The sequence below is a fragment of the Macrobrachium nipponense genome, chromosome 1 (assembly GCF_015104395.2).
Source record: "Macrobrachium nipponense isolate FS-2020 chromosome 1, ASM1510439v2, whole genome shotgun sequence".
In the NCBI taxonomy this organism is placed as follows: Eukaryota; Metazoa; Arthropoda; class Malacostraca; order Decapoda; family Palaemonidae; genus Macrobrachium; species Macrobrachium nipponense.
This window is the reverse complement of record NC_087200.1, coordinates 124,090,792-124,117,594: the sequence shown is the minus strand read 5'-3', so window position 1 is coordinate 124,117,594 and position 26,803 is coordinate 124,090,792. Positions and strand designations below refer to the sequence as shown.

The window sequence follows — 26,803 nt, the reverse complement described above, 5'->3', positions numbered from 1 at the left end:
TCTTTGTTTCGTTGTTAATACTTTAAAGCACCAATTTTTTCTTTCGTTCTTTATTGATAATTTCAAAGCAAAAGTTTTTCTTTCGGTTTAAAGCAATAAAACTTTTTCTTCAAAGGGCAAATTTTCTTTTACTTATCAATACTTTAAAGCAAGCAAATTTTTCTTTTGACTTATCAATACTTTTAAAGCCAATTTTCGTGTTATAATCAATACTTTTTCAAAGCAAATTTTTCTTTTGTTCCCTAATTCAATAATTTTTAAAGCCCAATTTTTCTTTCGGTTCTTGCAACTTAAAAGCCAATTTCTCTTCATCTTATTTCAAGATATTAAAGCCAAATTTTTCTTTTCGTTTGACGGTTATCAATAACTTTTCAAAGCCAATTTTTCTGTTCGTTATTGTATATCAATATTTTAAAGCCAATTTTTCTTAGTTCACAATTTACTTTAAAAGCCCAATTTTTTTTAACATTTCTTACTCAATGATATTAAAGCCAATTTTTTCTTCGTTGTTATCAATAACTTTTCAAAGTCCAATTTTTCTTTGTTCCGTTATATCAATTAATTTTAAAGCCAATTTTCTGTTATTTTTCTATTCATTAATTTTTAAAGCTCAATTTTCATCCGTTTTTATCAATTTAAGTTTAAAGCCAAATTTTTCTTCCGTTGTTATCAATACTTTCAAAGCAAATTTTTTCTTTGTGGTTTGTATTATCAATAAATTTTAAAAGCAAAATTTTCTTTTCTTCGTTCTTATCAATAATTTTAAAAGCCATTTTCTCTTCTGTTCTTACCAATAATTTCGAAAGACCAATTTTTCCTCGTTGTTTATCAAATACTTTCACCCAGCAAAATTTTTCTTCTTTATTCTTTTATTCAGAATTTTTAAAGGCCAATTTTTCTTTCTTTTTCTTTGGTTTATTATCAATACTTTCAAAGAAAGCAAATTTTTCTTGCGTTCATTATCGAATAATTTTTAAGCTCAACCAATTTTTCTTCGTCTTTTTCAATACTTTCAAAGCCCAATTGTTTTTCTTTGGTTCTTACACAATATTTTTGAAAGCCAATTTTTCTTCGTTCTTATCAATAATTTTAAAGTCCAAAATTTTTCTTGCTTGTTATCAACACTTTCCAAAGCAATTTTTCTTTGTTCTTATCAACTAATTTTAAAGCCAATTTTCCTTTCTTTTTTCGTTCTTATCAGTAATTTTAAGCCAATTTTTCCTTACCGTTCTTTATCAATTTACTTCTGAAAAAGCCAATTTTTCTTCGTTCTATCAATAAACTTTCAAAGCCAATTTTTCTTCGGGTTTCTTGTCAATAACTTTTAAAAGCCATAATGTTTTTCTTTCGTTTCTTATCAATAAATTTTAAAACCAAGTTTTTTCTTCGTTCTTGTTGTTAATACTTTTTAAGCCAATTTTTCTTTGTTCTTATTGTAATCACTTTCAAAGCAAAATTTTTCTTGTTGTTCTTATCAATAATTTTCAAAGCCCAATTTTTGCTTTGTTTTTGTCAATACTTCCCTTCCTTTCCCCCTAAAGCCAAGCCAATTTTTGGAGTTATTGTCAATACTTTCAAAGGAAATTTTTTTTTTGTTCTTATCAATAATTTTAAGCCAATTTTTCTTCGTTTCCTATCAATAATTTTAAAGCCAATTTTTCTTCGTTCTTATCAATAATTTTAAAGCCTATTTGTCTTCGTTCTTATAAATACTTTCAAAGCCATTTTCTTTCTTTGTTCTTATCAATACTTTCAAAGCAGTTTTTCTTTATTCTTATCAATAATTTTAAAGCCACTTTTTTCTTCATTCTTATCAAATAATTTAAAAGCCAATTTTTCTTCGTTCTTGTCAATACTTTTAAAGCCAAGTTTTTCTTCGTTCTTATCAATAATTTTAAAGCCATTTTTTCGTTGGTTGTTATCAATACTGTTTTTAAAGCCAATTTTTCTTTGTTCTTGTCAATACTTTTAGACCATTTTTCTTCGTTTTTATCTATACTTTCAAAGCAAATTTTTCTTTGTTCTTATCAATAATTTTAAAGTCCAATTTTTCTTCGTTCTTATCAATAATTTTAAATCTATTTTTCTTCGTCTTGTCAATACTTTTAACGCAAATTATTCTTCGTTGTTATCAATACCTTTAAAGCAAATTTTCTTCGTTGTTATCATTTACTTTCAAAGCCAATTTTTTCGTTCTTGTCAATACTTTCAAAGCCAATTTTTCTTTGTTCTTATCAATAATTTTAAAGCCAATTTTTCTTCGTTCTTATCAATAATTTTAAAGCCAATTTTTCTTCGTTCTTGTCAATACTTTTAAAGCCAATTTTTCTTTGTTGTTATCAATACTTTCAAAGCCAATTTTTCTTCGTTCTTGTCAATACTTTCAAAGCCAATTTTTCTTCGTTATCAATACTTTCAAAGCAAATTTTTCTTTTTTCTCGTTCGTTATCAATACTTTCAAAGCAAATTTTTCTTCGTTCTTGTCAATACTTTCAAAGCAAAAATTTCTTCGTTCTTGTCAATACTTTTCAAAGCAAATTTTTCTTCGTTGTTATCAATACTTTCAAAGCCAATCTTTTTCGTTCCTTATCAATAATTTTAAAGTCAATTTTTCTTCGTTCTTGTAATACTTTCAAAGCCAATTATTCCTTGTTCTTATCAATAATTTTTAAGCCAATTTTTCTTCGTTCTTGTCAATACTTTCAAATCAAATTTTTCTTCGTTATTATCCAACATACTTTTAAAGCCAATTTTTCTTTGTTCTTATCAATAATTTTTTAAAGCCAATTTTTCTTCGTTCTTATCAATAATTTTAAAAAAGCCAATTTTTTCTTCGTTCTTGTCAATACTTTTAAAGCCAATTTTTCTTCGTTGTTATCAATACTTTTAAAGCCAATTTTTTCTTCGTTCTTGTCTAATACTTTCAAAGCAAATATTTCTTTTGTTCTTGTCAATACTTTCAAAGACAATTTTTCTTCGTTCTTATCAATAATTTTAAAGCCAATTTTTCTTCGTTCTTATCATAATTTTAAAGCCAATTTTTCTTCGTTCTTGTCAATACATTTAAAAAAGCCAATTTATCGTCGTTGTTACCAATACTTTTAAAGCAAATTTTTCTTTGTTCTTATCAATAATTTTAAAAGCAAATTTTTAGCTTCGTTCTTGTCAATAACTTTCAAAGCCAATTTTCTTCGTTGTTATCAATACTTTTAAAGCCAATTTTTTCTTTTTTCTTATCAATAATTTTAAAGCCAATTTTGTTCTTTGTTCTTATCAATAATTTTAAAGCTAATTTTTCTTCATTCGTTGCCAATACGTTTTAAAGGCAATTTTTCTTTTTCTTCTTAGTTCTTATCAATAAGTTTTAAAGCCAATTTTTCGTTGTTGTTGTTATCAATACTTTTAAATGCCAATTTTTCTTTGGGTTTGTTTCGTTGTTAATACTTTTAAAGCCAATTTTACTTCGTTTTTATCTATACTTTCAAACGCAAATTTTTCTTTGGTGTTATCATACTTTCAAAGCAAGTTTTTCTTTTACTTATCAATACTCTCAAAGCCAATTTTTTTTTTTTTTTTCTTTGTTCTTGTCAATACTTTTAAAGCCAATTTTTCTTTGTTCTAATCAATACTTTCAAAGCAAATTTTCTTTTGTTCTTATCAATAATTTTAAAGCCAATTTTTCTTTTGTTTTTGTCAATAATTTTGAAGCCAATTTTTCTTCGTTTTTATCAATAATTTTAAAGCCAATTTTTTCTTCGTTTGTTATCAATACTTTCATAGCAAATTTTCTTTGTTCTTATCAATAATTTTAATACTAATTTTTCTTCGTTCTTATCAATAATTTTAAAGCCAATTTTTTTTTTCGTTCTTACCAATAATTTTAAAGTCAATTTTTCTTTCGTTTGTTATCAATACTTTCACAACAAAATTTTTCTTCGTTTTTATCATAATTTTAAAGCCAAATTTTTCTTCGTTGTTATCATACTTTCAAAGCCAATTTTTCTTTGTTCTTATAAATAATTTAAAGCCAGTTTTTTTCTTCGTTCTTATCAATAATTTTAAAGTCAAATTATCTCTTTGTTAGCAATACTGCAAAGCCAAATTTTTCTTTGTTCTTATCATAATTTTAAAGCCAATTTTTCTTCGTTCTTATCAATAATTTTAAAGCCAATTTTTCTCATTCTTGTCAATACGTTCTAAACGCCAATTTTTCTTCGTTGTTATCCAAAAATACTTTCAAAGCCAATTTTTTTCTTCGTTCTTGTCAATACTTTCCAAGCATATTTTTTCTTTGTCTTATCAATAATTTTAAAGCCAATTTTTCTTTCGTTCTTGTCATACTTTTTAAAGCAAATTTTCTTTGTTCTTGTCAATACTTTCAAAGCAAATTTTTCTTTGTTCGTATCAATACTTCCAAAGCAAATTTTTTCTTTATTCTTATCATAAATTTTAAAGCAAATTTTTCTTTGTTCCTATCAATAATTTTTAAAAAAGCAAATTTTTCTTCGTTCTTATCAATAATTTTAAAGCCTATTTGTCTCATTCTTATAAATACTTTCAAAGCCATTTTTCTTTGTTCATGTCAATAATTTAAAGCCAATTTTTCACGTTCTTTTATCAATAATTTGAAAGCCAATTTTTCTTCGTTTTTGTCATACTTTTAAGCCAATTTTTCTTCGTTTTTATCAATAATTTTAAAGCCAATTTTCGTTGGTTGTTATCAATACTTTAAAGCCAAGTTTTCTTTGTTCTTGTCAATACTTTTAAAGCGAATTTTTTCTTCGTTCTTATCTATACTTCCAAAGCAAATTTTTTCTTTGTTCTTTATCAATAATTTTACAAAGCAAATTTTTCTTCGTTCTTATCAATAATTTCAAATCCTATTTTCTTCGTTCTTGTCAATACTATTTCAACGCCAATTTTTCTCGTTGTTATCAAATACTTTTAAAGCAAATTTTCTTCGTTATCAATACTTTTAAAGCAAATTTTTCTTCGTTGTTATCATTACTTTCAAAGCCAATTTTTTCTTCGTTCTTGTCAATACTTTTCAAAAGCCAATTTTTCATTGTTCTTATCAATAATTTTAAAGCCAATTTTCTTCGTTGTTTTATCATACTTTCAAAAGCCAATTTTCTTCATTCTTATCAATCATTTTTAAAGCAAATTTTTTCTTTGTTTCTTATCAATAATTTAAAAGCCAATCTCTTCGTTGTTATTAATACTTTCAAAGCCAATTTTCTTTGTTTCATCATCAAATCATTTTAAAGCCAATTTTTCTTCGTTCTTATCAATAATTTTTAAAGCAAATTTTCTTTGTTCTTATCAATACTTTCAAAGCAAAATTTTCTTTTTTTTGTTCTTGTCAATAATTTTTAAAGCCAATTTTTCTTCGTTTTTTTTATCAATAATTTTTTAAAGCCAAATTTTCTTCGTTGTTATCAATACTTCAAAGCAAATTTTTCTTTGTTCTTATCAATAATTTTTAAAGCAAATTTTTTCTTTGTTCTGATCAATAATTTTTAAAGCCAATTTTTCTTCGTTCTTATCAATAATTTAAAGCAATTTTTCTTCGTTCTTATCAATACTTTTACAGCAAAACAGCAAAATTTTTGTTTTTCTTTGTTCTATCAAGATAATTTAAAACCAAATTTTTCTTTGTTGTTATCACTTTTCAGCAAATTTTTCTTTCAAAGCAAATTCGTTCGTTCTTATCAATAAATTTTTTTTAAAGCCAATTTTTCTTCGTTTGTTATCAATACTTTCAAACCAATTTTTCTTTGTTCTTATCAATAATTTGTTTTAAGACCAATTTTTTCTTCGTTCTTATCCAATAAATTTTAAAGCCAATTTTTTCTTCGTTGTTATCAATACTTTCAAGCCAATTTTTCTTTGTTTCTTATCATAATTTTAAAGCCAATTTTTCTTCGTTCTTATCAATAATTTTAAAGCCCAATTTTTCTTTGTTTTATTGTCAATAATCTTAAACGCCAATTTTTGCTTCGTTGGTTACATTACTTTCAAGCCAATTTTCACGTTTCAAGTCCAATTTTTACTTTCCAAAGCAATTTTTCTTTGTTCTTATCATAATTTTAAAGCCAATTTTTTTCTTCGTTCTTATTTCATAATTTTAAAGCAAATTTTTCTTTGTTTTTATTCAATAATTTTAAAGCCAATTTTTCTTCGTTATTATCAATATTTCAAAGCAAATTTTTTTCTTTGTTCCTTATCAATAATTTTAAAAGCAAATTTTTCTTTGTTCTTATCAATAATTTTTAAAGCCCATTTTTCTTCGTTGTTATAATACTTTTAAAGGCCAATTTTTCTTTGGTTTGTTATACTACTTTTTAAAGCAAATTTTTTCTTCGTTCTTATCAGTACTTTCAAAGCCAATTTTTTCTTCGTATTGTCAGTATGTTTCACAGCAATTTTTCTTCCGTTTTGTCAAATACTGTTCAAAGCCAATTTTTCTTTTTTTCTTGTCATTACTTTCAAAGCCAGTTTTTTCTTTGTTCTTCGTCAATACTTTCAAAGCCAATTTTCTTCGTTCTTGTCAATACTTTAAAGCGTAATTTTCTTTGTTCTTAAATCTTTCAAAGTAAATATTTTCTTTGTTCTTTCATACTTTCAAAAGCAAATTTTTCTGGTATCTTGTCAAACTTTCAAAGCAAATTTTCTCGTTCTTGTCAATTACTTTAAAGCAATTTTTTCTTGGTTCTTGTCAATACTTTCAAAGCCAAATTTTCTTAAAGATTCTTTGTTCCAGTTACTTCAAAGCAAATTTTTCCTTTGACTTATTTCAATAAACTTCAAGCAAAATTTTTCTTTATTCTTAATCAATAATTTTTACAGCCCCCCAAATTTTCTTCGGTTCCTATCAATAATTTTAAAGCCAATTCTTTTTCTTCGGTTTCTTATCAATTAATTTTAACCAAGCCAATTTTTCTTCGTTGTTATCAATACTTTCACAGCAAATTTTTCTTTTTTCTTATCTATAATTTTAAAGCCAATTTTTCTTTGTTGTTATCAATACTTTCAAAGCAAATTTTTCTTCGTTCTTATCAATAATTTTAAAGCAAATTTTTCTTCGTTGTTATCAATACTTTCAAAACCAATTTTTGTTTGTTCTTATCAATAATTTTAAAGCCAATTTTTCTTCGTTCTTATCAATAATTTTAAAGCCAATTTTTCTTCGTTCTTATCAATACTTTCAAGCCAATTTTTCTTTGTTCTTAGCAGTAATTTTAAAGCCAATTTTTCTTCGTCCTTATCAATAATTTTAAAGCCAATTTTTCTTCGTTCTTGTCAATACTTTCAAAGCCAATTTTTCTTTGTTCTTATCAATAATTTTAAAGCCAATTTTTCTTCGTTCTTATCAATAATTTTAAAGCAAATTTTTCTTTGTTGTTATCAATACTTTCAAAGCAAATTTTTCTTTGTTCTTATCAATAATTTATTTAAAGCAAATTTTTCTTTGTTTTTTTTCTATCAATAATTTTAAAGCCAATTTTGTTTTTCTTCGTTGTTATCAATACCTTTCAAAGAAATTTTTCTTTGTTCTTATCAATAATTTTTAAAGCAAAGTTTTTTCTTCGTTGTTATCAGAAACTTTTTCAAAGGGAGCTTTTTTTCTTTGTTTTCTTATAATTATTTTAAAGCAAATTTTTATTTGTTCTTATCAATAGTTTTAAAGCAAATTTTTCTTCGTTCTTATCAATACTTTCAAAGCAAATTTTTCTTTGTTCTTGTCAATACTTTCAAAGCCAATTTTTCTTTGTTCTTGGTCAATACTTTCAAAAGCAATAAATTTTTCTTGATTCTTTTCAATACTTTCAAAGCAAATTTTTCTTAATTCTTGTCAATACTTTCAAAGCAAATTTTTCTTTGTTTTTGTCAATAATTTTAAAGCCAATTTTTCTTCGTTGTTATCAATACTTTCAAAGCAAATTTTTCTTTGTTCTTATCAATAATTTTAAAGCAAATTTTTCTTTGTTCTTATCAATAATTTTAAAGCCCATTTTTCTTCGTTGTTATCAATACTTTTAAAGCCAATTTTTCTTTGTTGTTATCAATACTTTTAAAGCAAATTTTTCTTCGTTCTTATCAGTACTTTCAAAGCCAATTTTTCTTCGTTATTGTCAGTACTTTCAAAGCCAATTTTTCTTCGTTCTTGTCAATACTTTCAAAGCCAATTTTTCTTTTTTCTTGTCATTACTTTCAAAAGCCAGTTTTTCTTTGTTCTTGTCAATACTTTCAAAGCCAATTTTTCTTCGTTCTTGTCAATACTTTCAAAGCCAATTTTTCTTTGTTCTTGTCAATACTTTCAAAGCAAATTTTTCTTTGTTCTTATCAATACTTTCAAAAGCAAATTTTTCTTGGTTCTTGTCAATACTTTCAAAGCAAATTTTTCTTAGTTCTTGTCATTACTTTCAAAGCAAATTTTTCTTTGTTCTTGTCAATACTTTCAAAGCAAATTTTTTCTTCGTTCTTATCCATACTTTCAAAGCAAATTTTCTTCGTTCTTATCCATAATTTCAAAGCAAATTTTTTTCTTCGTTCTTATCAATACTTTCAAAGCAAATTTTTCTTCGTTCTTATCAATACTTTCAAAGCAAATTTTTCTTCGTTCTTATCAATACTTTCAAAGCAAATTTTTCTTCGTTCTTATCAATACTTTCAAAGCAAATTATTCTTCGTTCTTATCAATACTTTTAAAGGAAATTTTTCTTCTTTCTTATCAATACTTTCAAAGCAAATTTTTCTTCGTTCTCATCAATACTTTCAAAGCAAATTTTTATTCGTTCTTGTCAATACTTTCAAAGCCAATTTTTCTTTTTTCTTATCAATACTTTCAAAGCCAATTTTTCTTCCTTTCTCATTGTTTCAAGCTGCTGCTACTTTTCCTGAGAGAAAATTCAATGCTACTGAAGTGAAAGTGAAAGTAGGCATCGTAACTCTAGAACTACATATTATGTAACAGAGTCTAAGCTGAGCCCAAGGACCGGTCAGTATTTCGACGTTAGACATCATCACCAGAATATCGATGAAGAATTACATTAAGAGATGGGCTAAATCGCCAAGCTTCCCAGTCTCAGATATTGTATAGAAACCATAACTGAACCATTAGCTTGTATGCTATTATTTCATCCCATTCACTTCGATAATGTAGGATTCTGTTTGATCTTCAATATTTCCTAAAATACTTTAATATGCAAATTTTTAACAGGTGCGTCGGGTCACATAAGGGGTGCAGTTCCTTAACACAGTTCTTTTGGTAAAAGGCTTATTTTGGGCAGTCATGCCGATCGCGGTCCAAATACGTTCGAAAATACTGCCATTCAGTCTGGAGGTTGTTTAAAGGAATTATGAAGAAACTGCATTAGCAATACATGGAACATTATATAATGCTATTTATGCGCAAACTTTAGAAAGAAATTAAACGAAAAACTCTTGGCTACAAGAATAATTAAAACTGTGACTGAGAAAACAACATAGTTATGTATATATAAAGGTATAAGCCACAAAGAAAAGTGAATCACTGGAATAGCTGCAAGGTCTTTCGACTCAACGTCCTTTACTTAGTAGACTGACTGACATACATGAGAAACCGAGAGGTCAAGGAAGGGTCGTATAAGTGACAGATAGGGATTATAAGGAGATAAGCACCTTGAATCCAACACACCTGGAAAATTAGTGACCTTCCCAAAAGAACATAAACATGGGTACAATTTAAGAGGTTTACAAAAAGATTAAGTCCAACTGTTCAAACACAGGGACAAGACAATTAAATGATTATATAGGGCGGCAATACTTTCAAAGCCAATTTTTCAAACCTTTGGTAAACAAAAACTTATTCACAAAACATATAGTAAAACATACACATACGAAGGAAATATCTATAAGGCGACTAATTTGTATTTAAGCCTGTGATTGTATCTATGAGGTCATTCTTAGACATGTTACAAATACAAAGGTATAAATGAAACAGGGCACGACTGTAATTAAGATTACAATGGGAAGTAAGTTGTATAATGGCAGATTCTAAAATATTTCGTGATACAACATCTTTTGATCATGCAATTACTGAACTACCAATCCAATTTATCCGGTGGTTGTTTTCACTTAAATGAATGAATATTGCATTGGACGTTTGCCCAGTTTTGACAGAATATTTATGCTGTTTGATTCTTACTTTCAAGCTCTTGCTAGACTGCAGGACATAAAAGGAGGGATAATCCATAAATGGAATTTTATATATTATGTTGTTGCTTTCCATGTGGCCATTTTTTATTAACATTCCTTTTAGTGTGTTATAATAAGAAAAAACAAGGTTGACCTTCAAAGATTTTAACAATGATTCTATGGTTTCAAAACCGTTAAAATAAGGAAGGCTGAGAATGTGTCAGTCCCCAGTATTTGGATCAAGAAATTGAATACATAAGAGTAATAGGGACAGATTGATGTTATCCTTCACATATAATAGATATTTGCTATAATAAAGCCCACAAAAAGTTTTATAGTGTAAGTAACACGGAGAAAGAAACTTCTAAGAACATTCTCAGCTTGCCTTATTTTAACGGTTTTGAAACCATAAAATCATTGTTAAACTCTTCGAAGGTCAACCTTGTTTTTTCTTATTATAATACACTAAAAGGAATGTTAATAAAAAATGGCCACACGGAAAGCAAGAACATAATATATAAAATTCCATGTATGGATTGTCCCTCCTTGTATGTCGGGCAGTCTAGCAAGAGCTTAGAGTCGGGCAGTCTAACAAGAGCTTAGAAGTAAGAATCAAACAGCATAAATATTCTGTCAAAACTGGGCAACCATCTAATTCAAAATTCATTCAAGTGAAAACAACCACCGAATAAATTGGATTGGTAGTTCAGTAATTGCAAGATCAAAAGATGTCGTATCACGAAATATTTTAGAATCTGCCATTATACAACTTACTTCCCAGTCGTGGCCTGTTTCATTGAGACCCTTGTATTTGTAATATGTTTAAGAATGACCTCATAGATACAATCACAGACTTAAATACAAATTAGTTGCCTTATAGATATTTCCTTTGTATATGTATATTTTAATATATGTTTTGTGAATAAGTTTTTGTTTACCAAAGGTTTGAATGTGGTCAGTTGCCGCCCTGTATAATCATTTAATTGTCTTGTCCCTGTGTCTGAGCAGTTGGACTTAATAATTTGTAAACCTCTTAAATTGTACCCATGTTTATGTTCGTTTGGGGAGGTTATTAATTCTCCAGGTGTGATGGATTCTAGGTGCTTATCTCTTTATAATCCCTATCTGTCACTTATACAACCCTTCCTTGACCTCTCGGTTTCTCAAGTATGTCAGTCAGTCTGCTAAGCAAAGGATGTTGAGTCGAAAGATCTTGCAGCTACGCCAGTGTTTCACTTTTCTTCGTGGCTTATACCTTTATTTATGCAATTATCACGTTCCAAACTTTCGTGATTCAGTTATGCATAGGTGTGCATATACACACACTCCTTTGTCAACAGCGTTGCCCATTCCTAGATGGGGTTGCTGTTTCCTATCAGTCTTTTCTACCTTCCTCTGCCCAATGCATCCTGACTTCTTTAACCATTCTCCAACATGTCATCCTTAAATCAACTGAACTTTGACCTTCTTCTTCTCATTCCCTCCGCCTCCAAACTCATAACCCTTTTACCAACAGGATCTGCTCCTCTCCGCATAACATGACCAAACCGCTGTAGTCTTATCTCCTATCCTGGGCCTACTTTGAACTTCCTCTACCTTATCTATTCCTCTAATAAATTCATCTGTGATCATTATACCTCTTCTGGTCACTCCAAACATCCATCTCAACATCCTCATCTATACCAATTCCATTTTCCGTTCTTGAGCCTTCTTCATCTCCATTTTCAGTTACATTTGATCCTAAATATTTAAAAAGTTTTGATTGTTTTGATGGCGTGCTGACCAAGTTTCACTGTTCCCTGTGTGTACATACGCACATGGAACAGTGAAATTTGGTCAGGAAGACATCAAGAGTATCAAAACTTATATATCTAGGATAAAATGTAACCGATAAGGGAGAGAGGGACTCTGGAATCAACTACAGAATACAATGTGTTGGATAAACTGGAGAAGGTCGTCAGCGATAGTGTGCAACATTATTTATACATATATCTATATATTACATATATATTATAGATTAACTATACTATATATATATATATATTATATATATATACCTATTATATATATATTATAACATAAAATAAAAATAAATGCCTGCAACATTAATGTTTTAATACACACACACACACACACATATATAGTATATATATATATATATATATATATAATATATATATATAATAAAAATAATGCTGCACACTATCGCTGACGACCTTCTCCAGTTTATCCAACACATTGTATTCTGTAGTTGATTCCTTATCGGTTACATTTTATTCTAGATATATAATCAAAACTTTTTAAATATTTGGGATCAAATGTAACTGAAAATGGAGATGAAGAAGGCTCAAGAACGGAAAATGGAATTGGTATAGATGAGGATATATATATATATATATATATATATATATATATATATATATATATATATATATATATATATATATACTATATCTGTGTGTGTGCTTGCGCGTGCGAGTACGTGTTAAATTTCATACTCTTCATACAAAATTAAAGTTAAATATATGTGCACGGATGAATACGAAAGGTTCCTCTGTCACGAAGACAATTGACTTCTGAGCGCGAGAGCATTAAAATTCTGCCGGCATCATCGCTTGTTCTTTCAAGACAATGGGTAGTGCGCGCGTCCTTAGGCCTTAAGACCGGAGGTCCCATTTGGCCTCGTTTCCTGCAGCCTTCACCGTTGAATTCTCTTTCAGTAACAGACATTTCCAGATCTGCTTTGAAATTGAAACTCACTTATTCTTATTGTTTTGGGTGTTCCCCTTGGTGCTCGATTAGGAATTCGGGATTAATAATTTTTTAAATAGTAGTGATTTTACAAAACTGAAGATGTTTCACTTAATTATGTTCCGTGCAAGTGTTCAAATTTTGGTCCGATTTTTTTCTTTCATTAGAGAACGTGATCAGCATTTCTACCTCTGGAAAGCAATCAAATTCATTTAATTAATTCATGAATCACACGGCTACGGTTTCGATACGTTTACGAAGGGATTATTATTATTATTATATTATTATTCTTATTATTATTATGATTATTATTATTATTATTATTATTATTATTATTATTATTCCGTGAAAAAATATACAACCACATCAACATTGGAATTATATAATTGTTTTTTCTAGCAATCCTTAGAAATTGAAGTAGCGAAGGGCAAACTCCAATTAATTGGTTTTTCAATCCTTCAGCTGAGAGGAAAGGGTAGTAATATTAACAGATATGAGAGAGAGAGAGAGAGAGAGAGAGAGAGAGAGAGAGAGAGAGAGAGAGAGAGAGAGAGAATATCCTTTTATCTAATTAACCTTAAGAGACTTAATGAATTTAACCTTATGGCTTTCATTTCCCGATGAAGGGAGGGATTATTCAACCTATAATTGAATCTCACCTCAGATTAAGTTTCCTCACCAATAATGGGCAAGATCATTTTGAGCAGTCGTCTCTGAGTGAATGGAAATGGATTTGGCGAAAAAGGGGAAAAACTCCAGCAAAAGCGGAGAATGATGCCTCTCCAATTTAGGGTCGTGGAACATTTTGACAAAAACCAGTTACCATTATAAAATAGGGACGCTCAACATTCATTGACTGATCCATCGAGATCGTATTTTCTGATCAAAATGACTTACCAGCGTGCCACTTCTCATAACAGGAAAGAGTTCCAGAGACAATGACGTTACACTCATCATCTGAATGTTTTATCTTGGAAGACACCACCGTGCATATAATTTCCACAACCCCAGATACTTGAAACACCTACAAAGAAGACTTTAGTAACTACAGACCCCAGATATTTATGACGTTTAACTCATCTCTATTTTAAAGACTTTTCCATCACCCTACTCTCTTGCTGTTCTCCCGAGACTTCCAAATTATGAAATCTTCGGTATTTTTCAACCGCTTTCCCCAAGACTTTAGGATTATAGAAACTTTAACAAATTGTCTGCCCTCGGCTTCTCTAAGAGGCCAAAACACTTCAACACGATTTTGTCCTTCCACAAAACAATTTTTCTATTCTTATTTTCTGACATTATTATCATCTACAAGGAATGAGGCAGAACGGTTTTCACCTTATCTCTCCACTGTCATCATTGTCACTAAAAAAATAGTTATGGCTATATGCATATATGTGTACTTTTATATATAACACACACACACACACACACACACATATATATATAGGTATATATATATATATATATATATATATATATATAGATACACACACACATATATATAAATATATATATATATATATATATATATATATATACACCATGCATACATACATACACAGAGCCATAACTATTTTCTTTTGTGACAATGGAGGGATGGGATAAGGTGAAAACCGTTCCAGCCTTATTCCTTGTTGATATAACATTAATGTTCGGAAAAAAGAATGGAAATAATTTACGAATGTAGTCATTGCAACGACCAAGACTTTAAAGAAATATTTTGTGGAAGGACACAATCGTGTTGAAGTGTTTTGCCCGCTTAGAGAAGCCGAGAGCAGACATTTCATAAAGTTTCTATAATTCTAAAGTCTTGGGGAAAGCGGCTGAAAAATACCGAAGTTTTTGGTAGTTTAAAAGTCTCCGGAGAAAAACAACAAGAACAAATGCCAGCATTATTGATGAAAGTTGTAAGATGATGGTAAAAGCTTTCAATATATATATAAATATATATATATATATATATATATATATATAAATGTATATATATATAAAATTATATATATATATATATATATATATATATATATATATATATAAATGTATATATATATATATATTATATATATATATATATATATATAAAGTATATATATATATATAATATATATATATATATATATATATATATAATATATAATATATACATATATATGTGTATATATATAAATATATACACATTTTGTTTGCATTTGTGTAACACCTCTGCACCAGATGGAATATTCAGCCTCTATTATTTTTTATTTTTTCTTCTGTCATTGCATGTTTTATTTCGGCATTTATTTATGTAGTTATTGTTTTTCTACTAACATCAGTTTTGAAATTATTTTAAAAATGTAATATAAATGCTTTTTCATATTTATTGCTTTCCTAAAATTATGGTTTATGATTTGCTTGGTTGGATGATTCATAGTTTTCTGTTTGTGTAGCATCCAAAAGTCTTCTCAGACTATTCAAAATAGCCTGTGGCAAATCGTTGCTCCCTGTCCTTCATTCATTCATTTTGCACTCCCTTGTTTGAAATTTCTCCATATCTCATGTTAGAAGGACTTGTAGCTATTGATCGTTCCAACGGGCTTGTTTCAACCTGGTGGGGGATACAGGGTTCGGTTCTATACTTCTCCGCTAAGCGTTTTCTCCTTGTCAGTTTCCAATGAGAGCTGTCACACTCACCTTCGCTGAGTAGAAATTCCAATGGTCATTTGGAGTTTGAAGTACGGTGAAATACTTTTCAGTGTTTAAGTGCCCTCCTGATGGTATTTTGCATGTCAGAAAAAAGCTGCTTAGCATATTTTTTTTTTTTTTTTAATTTACCTTTACATGTGTACGTGCGGTTAGTCAGTCTTACGGTACCAGTTCCCCTCGTCAAATTTACCGTTATTCGGCTGATAGGCAATGAGTGTTTAGTAGCCCATCGACATTTCTGGGGAGTCTATTATTCGAAGTTCAATTCGTGAGATAATGATTGGTCTTAGATGTCTTTCTCTTTCTCATCCCAATCAATTAACATTGCTTCCTTGTGCATATTTGCTTGAAAGAATAAACCTATTTCTGGATTTACATTCTTGTTCCTGCTTGAAGCTGAATTCGAGAAGAAATTCATTCAAAGATTTTTCAAAAGATGCGTAGAGTTCATTAAAAGAAAACTACATTATATTATCTCCAACCTTTTCCGAGCTCCAAAAACCTATCACACCCTCATGTAAGGATTTAGAGTAATTAGGTTTTAACCCATGTTTCTGCTGTATTGATACTAAGGAGATGCTGATCTTACTGTTGCACGCAACACCTGAACTGTGTTTGGGAAAGGGAATTCATAATAAGATAGCTACATCCTTGGCTGGGTTTAATTTCTATGAGAATTTTTTGTTTGACCCCTTAGCGAGCGATGAATTCGTCACAGAACCCTCCATTTTACCAGATAAAAACAAATCTTGCTCACAAGTTACGAGCCTTTCCTCAATTCCAATTTCTATTTACTTCGCCTTTGCCTGTCGGATGCGTCGTCGTTAATGACAATCCACGGGGGTGGATGAAGCACGTCTGCCCCGCCGCCCCTTTCCCCGAAAAGCAAGAGAAGAACGTCTTGTTGGCGCGCCCTGATTCACATCTGCCGCTGACCAATGAATGTCCTGGTTGCTGGACTTCCAACCAATAAGAGTACGGGAGACAAACGATAAACGACAGAACCGAAGTCAAATCACAAGTCAGAAAATAATGCATGTTGACGAATTCTGCCTAGCATAGTGCAAGCAGAGACCGTCAGAGCGGTATAAAAGGGGGACGTTCTAGACACATGTCCTCACTGAAGCTGCATGAAAAGCCGGAATGATTCAATGAGAGGATTCACTGAGGGAAGTGACGATAGTCCGCGTTAAGGAAGTATGGTTCTCATTAAAAAGACGGGGAATAACCGCATCCTTGCGTCGAGTGCGAGATGTAGAAGATTTAAAGCACCAAGAGGCGCCTCGTTTCTTGACCAAGAAATTTTCGTTCTACAGTGGACTCAGACACTAGTAACTGTGTGTGTGTGTGTGTGTGTATTATATATATATATATATATATATATATATATATATATATATATATATATATATATATATATATATATATATATACCTGAAAACATTAGTTACTCCTAACCCCATTCATGGCTCCTTATTTCTACACAAGGATGCAACTACGTGTGATTTTGCTAACTCTCATCAATACTATATTCATAATTAAAAATCGGATATCATCATCATCATCTCTCACAACCAATTTTGCACTAAATCTGTCACGTTACCGTCTAAATAACCCAACACTTACTATACCCTATCATAAATTTTCTAAACTCTCGACAAAATACATTCAAAGTTTCACATCACTAACACCCTCATACATCCTGTCTCAACCCATTCTATCACCTGCAATTCTATGAAAAAAATAAAAAAAATGCTCCAATCTCCTTCATGTCCAGAGGCAAATGTAAACCGCATCCTTCAGCTGACCTCTTTCATAAAATATTCAACGCCTGAACAAAAGGTTTAGAAGGGTTAGTGGGCGGAGTAAACATTCAGTTATCTCTCTCAGTGACAGCTGGCTAAAAGATGATCTATTAATAAAATGCGTTATCTTTATATCTGGGTTAAGGACACGAATATAACATCCATGAAATCATAAATTCCCCGTTGAAGATTTTGGAAATATCGACCTGTTTGCAGTTTCATGAAGCATCGCAGCAAACCAAGAAATACTGATATCATTACTTAAATGATATCAATTCACCGTCTTTGCAAACTTAACTGAATAAGACGATGAGACAAGTCTTCCGGATAGAGGTAGAGACCTTAAAAATTATTTTAAGTTTGATGAAATATTCTAAATGTTGAATAAGACCTTTTCTGTTAAAACTATATGTTTGTTAAGGAGGGCAAGCACGTTCGGTAAGCCAAGTGGTTCTCGAAATTGGAGGAATAACAACACAGTCTCTCTCGCGCTGCACACACATTCACATGTGCCCTATACAAGGGGCCCCTGAATAAAAAAAAAAAGGCGAGAGAGAGAGAGAGAGAGAGAGAGAGAGAGAGAGAGAGAGAGAGAGAGAGAGAGAAAATCATATAGGTGAGTGAAATGCTTAGTTGTAAACCAATCAGTCAATCCAATATCCGTGGGTCAAACATTAAAAAAGTGTAGGTGTAGGCTACTGACAGGAGTTTTCTAACCCAAATGTTGTATTTTATCACCATTTGTCCCTCTTTTGATCACTGTTCAAACGAAGATAGAAATTTTTTCTATGAATACACATGTAATGTGACCCAAAAGAATATGCGCACATTTCGTGTAAAAAAAAAATACCAAGTCCTAATCAACAAGTTAACTAAAAGACCCCTGATACTGAAATAACAGGCAATAAATTCGCACACTTGAACCTTTCTACTAAATAGGAAAGTAAACACGGAAGTTGTAGGAAGGGTAAATAATACAGCCTAAAAATCAATCCACATGCCACTATGTACCAGGAAGATCTAGCTTATAAGTAATAATTAGCTTAATGCACAAATGAATAATCTTATAAGGAAAAACTGAAAAAACCCAAAGGGAATTTATATTAGTTTTTCAGGCGTCAATGAACTAGAAACGTAAAGTTTGGCCATTGAGAGTCAAGCTCTATTAAAACAAAGAAGAAGAAAGAAAGAAAGCCACAGTAGAGGCAAGCCTACAAACTTCTAAATTAAGAGCGTAACTTGTAAAGTGTGTTACGTAACGCCACAAACTTTTTAAAACGGAAACTAACAAGCATAGCCTACTACAGAAGCCTTACACCGTTGCTAAAATCTTAAATCCCTGTGATAAGGAGACTTATGTAACAAAGAATTCCATTTAATTCTGTATCGTTGCCGAAACAGAAACTTATATCCAACGTATCCGTAAACCGTGTATATAAGCGGACTGAAATGTGTCATCCATAACACGCAAAACGACAACCTTTTAGGAGATTTCATCTTCTCATTCTACGCTGCAGTAAAGCTGAAACAACAACTCACTTGTTAAGCCTCCTGATGATAGTCTTGAGCTGATGGAAGTCTGGTCTCTCCATGGGCTCTTCAGCCCAACACCTCTTCATCATCTGCATCACTTCCTCTTCGGCCACTTGGTCATCTGCGGTGGGGCGGAAGGCTGGATAGCCCCCATTCTTCACGTTCTCTACAATTTCTGCAAGGAGAAAATCGAACGTTGTTAATAAACTGGATCTGAGATCTTACATTTTCAGATGTTTTGTAATTTAATACGGATACAGTTAAACACACACACAGGCTAGACTGAAGCTAGGAAAATTACTGGGGAAAAGTAGCTGGACCAGGAAACGAAGCGAAAGAGCAGGGATATTATGGGAGAGAGGAACCAAGAATGTGAAGTTAATATAACGACAACGTATGTACAGTATATATATATATAATATTATATATATATATATATATGCTATATATATATGTGTATATATATATGTATATATATTATATATATATATGTGTATATATGATATATGTATATATATCAATATATAGTATATATATATATATATATAGTATATATATACGTATATATATATATATATTATATATATACATATATACATATATATATATATATTATTAATATATATTATATATATATAATATTAATACAATTACACAAAATTCACGATTCTTCCTTCTCTCTCTCTCTCTCGCTTCTCTCTCTCTCTCTCTCTCTCTCTCTCTCTCTCTTCCATAATGTCCCTGCTCTTTCGTTCCGTTTCCTGGTCCAGCTACTTTTCCCTAGTAATTCTTATAGTTTTAGCCTCGCCTGAGGAAGTACAGGATCAAGGCCCATATATCTCATCAAGGATTTTGTTTTGCTTACCTCACCATCCTTTGCTTGAAAAATATCAGGACGTGAATAATCCCGGGACAAGCCTACTTTCATCCGGAAACATCCTTGTAATAAGGAATTAGGTACGAGTTTCTGACCTGCTAATTACGGCCCTTCTTGTAAAATATCAAACAACCAACAATGAATAGAGTGGCGAACTTTAGCTAGGTTACTTAAAGTTGTTTGGCAGCTTAATGGCCTTTTGTCAATTATGTCTTCACTAGTGTCTTTAAGATGCTTGTTTTGAGCTGGTCCACGGATGGTTTTAAGGTTGGGAAAACGTGTAGAGTTTCTTATTTAGTTCTATTTATTCAATAATTCTTTAATATCGAATTAATTTATATTAGGTTTAAGCAATTCAATGCAATTTTTTTTTAGAATTTTGTTGGGGAAAAAACCTGCATAGATGAACATACATACTATTCCTCTGCAAACATTGGTTTCGGAGAATGGTAGCATGTTAGTTATTAGACAGCTGTAATCAGATTTTACTACAGAAATTTCTAATAGATTGGCAGCCGAGGCCTCTTCCAAACCTTTTAAATAAATCTGCATCCTGAAGCCTCTTTCTCAGCATTCTAAAGCTTCGTGATTATTATAACTTGCTGTACTCCATGCGAAGCAAAAGTCTAATTAGAAATGGCAATAGTAAATTGTCTAGTTGGTCTCATGCTTCCTTTTCTTTGCCTACTGAAAAATGTTATACAATATCTTTTACAGGTAAATAAAACTTAAATATAATTTAGAATATTACAAAATATTATTTCGCGCGCACTCAAATACAACGAAGGAACAGCAGGCTTCTCAATATGCGACCCAAATTGTTTATTATTTAGTTCATCACCAATATTTGATGCTACTGTCAGGCATACAAATCACACAAACTTCTGGTTGAATCACGGTCATATATTCGTAGTCTAATGTCTGTTTCTCAGTATTATAAAAGTATGAAAATCAGCATGGAAGCCATATTATTATTCTGGAAAAAAAACTGATTTAAAATGCACAACATTTTAGAAAAAAATAAATTCGATATTTATTTTTCTCCAATGTTGCACGGTTCTATGTATTCTATGTTTATTTTATTTATTCTGTATTTTTATTTCATATTTATTTTTCTAATGTGTGTCACTTAAATATCAAATTTATCTAGTGATGAAAGTTCAAAGTCGCATAACTTTCATAAAATTAGTATACGATGGACAAGGTTCCGTACAGTTAACCTTGCACGAGTTTCAACTGAACACATACACAACCAAACATACATAGTATATATCCTTTTCCTCTATTATGGGATGAGTATCGAGAAAGCATCATAACGATCACTGCCACAGCTGCAGTAGTCACTTTATTTATCCAACTAAATAGAAGGCTCACTGACAGGTGTCAAAACCTTTCCATTTGATAGAAGATACGTTCTTGTCCAAAAATCTAAGACGAGAGTCAGCTAATGAAGACAACACATCGGAAAAATACTCCGAATGTGGCAGTACAAAAAAATGAAAATGTTTATTAAGGATACGAGTCTCCAAAATTTTGAAAGATGATACCAATGTACAGATTTTTATGCAACTGAAGAAGAAAAAACCAGCAAGTTTCTCATAGTGAATTTCCATTGAAGAACAACATCTGGAATTATAAACGAGTTGAAAGGGGTTAAACAAATCCTGTCAATGAAAAGACCTAAGTGAGTGAATACAATGTACCAGCCTTGATGACAATTATAATTTGCACCATGTGTTTATTTTACTTACATTCGGCAGTCACAAGTCTTTGCTCAGGAGATGAGACAGATTAGTTCAATAGACGGTGTAGCATCCATCACCAACTATTCTTTGCATTCTATGGATTGAAAACTATATAACAACTACGAAATGGTCCACTAACTCCCATGTCTGAGTTTGAAAACAATGGCCTCATGATGAACATGGTCAAAGGATTTATTAGGAAGAGGAACGTCAACCTAAGAATAATTTATTGGGAAAGTTGACTATGATGCAAAATATATGAAAAAGTATGAAAAATTTAACATACTATTTCTCTATTATTAAGACACAATAATCCACAAGCCTGGAAAGTCATACAAAGTAAATGACAAAAAAGAAAAAAAATTATTTTTTCTTTAACATTAAACTTCACGTTTAACAAAATTTATCACAATATTTAACTAACATTAACATATTTCATGTAAAATAGAAGAAGAAGAAGAAGAAGAAGAAGAAGATGGTGATGACGAAGACGAAATGATTCTGTCTGCTGATGGGTCGTACGATGTCTAAAGAGCGCAAGGGCGTCAGTTCCTGTCACTGTCTCTAAAAAGACAGGGCAAACATGGCGTCCTTCAGCCTACTTCTTGGGAATCAATGTCCCGTCAGAGTCTGTGTGTTTTTGTTCGTCCCTGCAATTACAACAAGGATTTCTCCCTCTTCATAAAATGTATTGCTGCGGCAGCTGCTGTCCCTCTTAGCGCCTGCGTGGCAGAGTACGAGTACGTTCCCCTCGTCAATCGCAGCTCCAGGCACAAAAAACGTGACGCGTCTGTTGTGGTAAATGGGGCGAGGGCTCATGAAGAAGAATTTGCTCCCTTCATACCATGTTTGGGTCAACATCACATCACAAGGAATATAAATATCACCTCTCTCACTTATCGTTTTTCTAGACTAAACGAAATTCTTCTTCAATAAAACTATCGTCTATCTTTCCATTTAGCTGATTTTAAGTGTCAACTGCAATCTTCATCTCCACCTTTTTTCTGTTTCCTCCATTATTCTCTCTCTCTCTCTCTCCTTTTTTTCTGTTTCCTCTCTCTCTCTCTCTCTCTCTCTCTCATCTAAATAAATAAATAAACAAAAAATAAAAAATAAACAAATAAATAAATAAATAAATAAATAAACAAATAAATAAATAAATAAACTAAATAAATAAATAAATAAATAAATAAATAAATAAATATAATAAATATATATATATATATATATACTATATATATATATATATATATATATATATATATATATAAAATATGAAAAATCAAAACAATGTCCTTATCTAGTTAAGACCAGAAGGAGAAGAAGAAGAAGAGGAAGGACACGAGCCGACTGACCTGTCATTTCCATCATGGACTGTATAGAAGGACCCTGTCTCTGTCTTTGGCTATTAAAGACAATTGCATATCAAGATATAAAATGGCCATATTCTCTTTACTGACAGAGGAATTCTATAAACCAAACAATAACAATTTGCTTTGCGTAAATTCAGTTTACTAAGTCCACATTAAGAAAAAGGTATTAAAGCAATAAATATGAGTAAAAAAAATTCTCATAAGTTCCACACTAATATTCCAATCAAACTTGTGAACGAAATAGACCAAAACAAACAAATGAAAGAAAAACTGTTACTATATTCATTAAACATAATACTGAATGGATGGAGTCCAAGAAATAATCGAATTTATGATCTTAAACGACTGAGCAGAGTTACACTGCCCTGATTTTACCCGAGACACTCAATTGAAGGCATTCATAATCACTCTGAAAACTGCGGAGAACAACCACTCAGGCAAGATTTCCTGCTGTATTTTATATAAATACATGTGCATGCACAGTGCATCTCTCTCTCTCATATATATATATATAATATATATATATATAATATATATATATATATATATATATATATATATATACATATACATATGTTATAAATGGAGTGACGTGACATTCGGTGAAATATTTGGTTGTTTTCGGATAGAGCACTGCTCAAGCGCGACTCTGCGCATTCTGCTCGAACTCGGATACAGACGTGCGGCGGAAGTAGTGTCAGCATAGAAAATTCTAAAGCTCTTATATTGTTAAAAATTTGGATTGTGGATGTGCCATGAGAATGGCGTGCATTCGTTAGTACCCAGTTGAACAGGCAAGTGTGAGATTTTTTTGTGAAATGTGGCTCATTGCTATTGAAGGAGCTGGTCGAGATAGACATGAGAAAATTCCAAGCTCCCATTTACCTGTTGAAAGGGTGAGTCAAGACGTTTATTAACATTCAGTAACTTGCTCTGTCGTTTAGCATTTTTGAATCTTTGTCATTTGTAGTTTCTGTGATTTTTCTTTAACATGTATTTTGTGGTGTTTTGGGGAATATTCCAGTCTATTTGATTTTGTTTACGAAGGGTGTTCCTCTCTTTAGCTGATGTTTCGTGGATATACACAGACGTGGAAAAGCATGGGTGGTTTGGGTGTCTCGTTAGACATCTGTCTTAATTTGAACTGGTGACTCTCAGACATTGAAAATAATATGGAGTATTTAGTGACGGGATGTGAATGGGAATTTGGTTCTCACATTTATTACCACTCATGTTTTTATTAATCTTTGGAATGGTGGTTTTATAATCTGCTATTAGCTTATCTTTTATTTATCTGGTCTTAAGTTGGGTTTGAAGAATAACATTTATTTCTTTTATACCAGGTTTGAGTTCCTCGGTCTCGACTGCCAACTCCTGCAAGTAGGTGTCTTAAAAACATAATCCTTCATGTAAGGGTTTAACGCACACATACGCACGTATAATATATATGGATATATATAATATATATATATATATATATATATATATATATATATTATATATATATGTGTGTGTGTGTGTGTGTGTGTGTGTGTGTGTGGTAACTGAAGTAGTGAGAATGAGGATATATATATATATATATACATATATATATATATATATATATAATATATATATATATATATATATATATATATATATACATTATATATATTATATCCTCATCCTCACTTTACTTCAGTTACTATAAGAACCAAGCAGATGTACATATGTTCCATTTATGCACAGAAAAAAAAGACAAACTAGAAACTGCCGACTCAGGTTTGATCATTTGTTTCACACTGTCACCGGTGTACGTTATATTTTCAATGGGTATACACTGTATAGCCTACAGGAACGTAAGAATTACTGGCCAACATACGTAGGTCCTCCTTCCCGTTGATCATGACTGTAATGTTTTCACAGAATTGATAACACTGATTACAGAAGACATGATAATCGGTCTTCAAGTTTACGTGATAAATATAATTGTGAAATTTGCTTCTCAGATGTGTCACAGATTTGTATCATCCGGTCATCTTGCTGGGAAATCTCTCTTGAAGACAAAAGAAAGCTACGTGCTATGTTTCGTACTAAGCCTAATATTGCATTTCGTAAAGAACAAATGACCCCAAAACTCTCGATATCTAGGAAAATGGATTAATACTGCTTCACTCAAAGATGCTGTAACTTGTGATGTCTCAGTCTTTAAAAAATTCCTTTAGGTTCTGAAATGGAAAAAAAAACTTCTCTCACTTAAAACTGCATACCAAAGTTATCGAGTGGAGCCTGTTAGACTATACACAGAAACCTGTCACTGCAAAAATAAATTATTTGCCTTTATATAACGCACACACCCACACATACACGCGTACACAAATAAACCAGCCTGTACGAAATAGGAAATCGCTCGTTCTTTCTACGACCGTCAGCGTGATAAAAAGGAGGACAAAAGAGGAGCCGTCGTAAAGGCTCTACCGCGATGTGGTGGTCCAGCAAACATCGGTTATAAAAAGGATTAATAGTCTATTAACACGGGGTTATAAATAGACTGTGGTAGAAAATTGGCCGTGTGGGGAACACAATAAGACGCCAAGAAGAAATGCCGCTAATTTCCTATCCTCCTTAGTAGAATCGAGGCATTAATCGATTCTTGAACAGTAAAGAACAACTTGGAACATTTATTTGACAAGCTGGCAATAAACAAAAGTTAGATGTTGGCTCGACTTCCACGGTTATTGTAAAGTGGTGAATGTGTGTGTGTGTTTTTTTTACTCTATCTGCCAGCGATAATTCTTCACTATAATGATAATGAGTCTGACAGTTTTCTAGTGACTAAAATTAGGAATGTTCATATTTGAATTTGTGAAAAAAATAATTAGAATTCTCTGAATAATAATGCTTTTTCATTTGTTTGGCTTGATCATTTTGAAGGCAGCTTTATTAAACGTCGTCTTACATAATAATAATAATAATAATAATAATAATAATAATAATAATAATAATAATAATAATAATAATAATAATAATGTTGTTGGTAATTATGAAAAACTCTTAATATTATAAATAGTAATATAATCAAAGGAATGTATAAATATAATTATCACTGTTTTGCTGTCTAATATTTCTGTGAGAGAAAAAAATAAATAAAACCTATAACTCAAAATACAGCCAACTTGAAATTAAAGACTGGTGAATTTTGGATGAGTGGAACAGACTCTTAAATGAACCCGTCCTTCACTCCAACACAATATTATTTGACTAAACAAGTTCACTTGTGTTAATGGATCTCTCTCTCTCTCTCTCTCTCTCTTAAATCCATACCAAGCTATAATAAGATAGAATCTCTGTCTGTCTGTCAGTTTTCATCGTTTCGTGTTTAAAATACTTTGATAAAAAATGTATGGTAAGTGTGAGTCCGTCTGCTTATCAAAAACATGTCATATGTGTCTTTCACATATATATCTTCATTGCAAATTGCTTCTTGCAAGAGATATCACTTGATTGTCTCTATTACAAAAAGAAATGACTAACATTTTGAGATGAAAGATCTTCAGAAAATTACGTGTTAACGAATGACATATGTTCGAATAGATTTTTTTATGGTTTGATTATCGAAAGATATGAAACAATTAAGCAACAAATATTTAAAAGAAAAAAAACAGTAAAGATTATGACACTGATTTAATAAGAGAGTAGATTACATATTACCTACAAGACATACAACTGAATAATCGTATCAATAAATAGCTGATAATGCTAATAAAAATAAATAAATAAATCAGCCTAATTACCAATAGAAATTAGTAAAATTCTCCATTCTAGAGAATGTTTCATTTGACCTTACTTGTGATTCAGAAAGTAGGTTAGATATTC

The 26,803-nt window shown here is 30.9% G+C and overlaps 1 protein-coding gene across 1 annotated transcript in view; it reads right to left on the bottom strand.

The window, feature by feature from the left end:
* Positions 1 to 26,803, bottom strand: part of LOC135219592 (atrial natriuretic peptide receptor 2-like) — a gene marked incomplete in the record, with an annotated part of 558,458 nt that overhangs the window by 68,870 nt on the left and 462,785 nt on the right. The window contains 1 exon segment of the mRNA XM_064256480.1: positions 18,960 to 19,128. Within this exon segment, the coding sequence (XP_064112550.1) occupies positions 18,960 to 19,128 (169 nt within the window).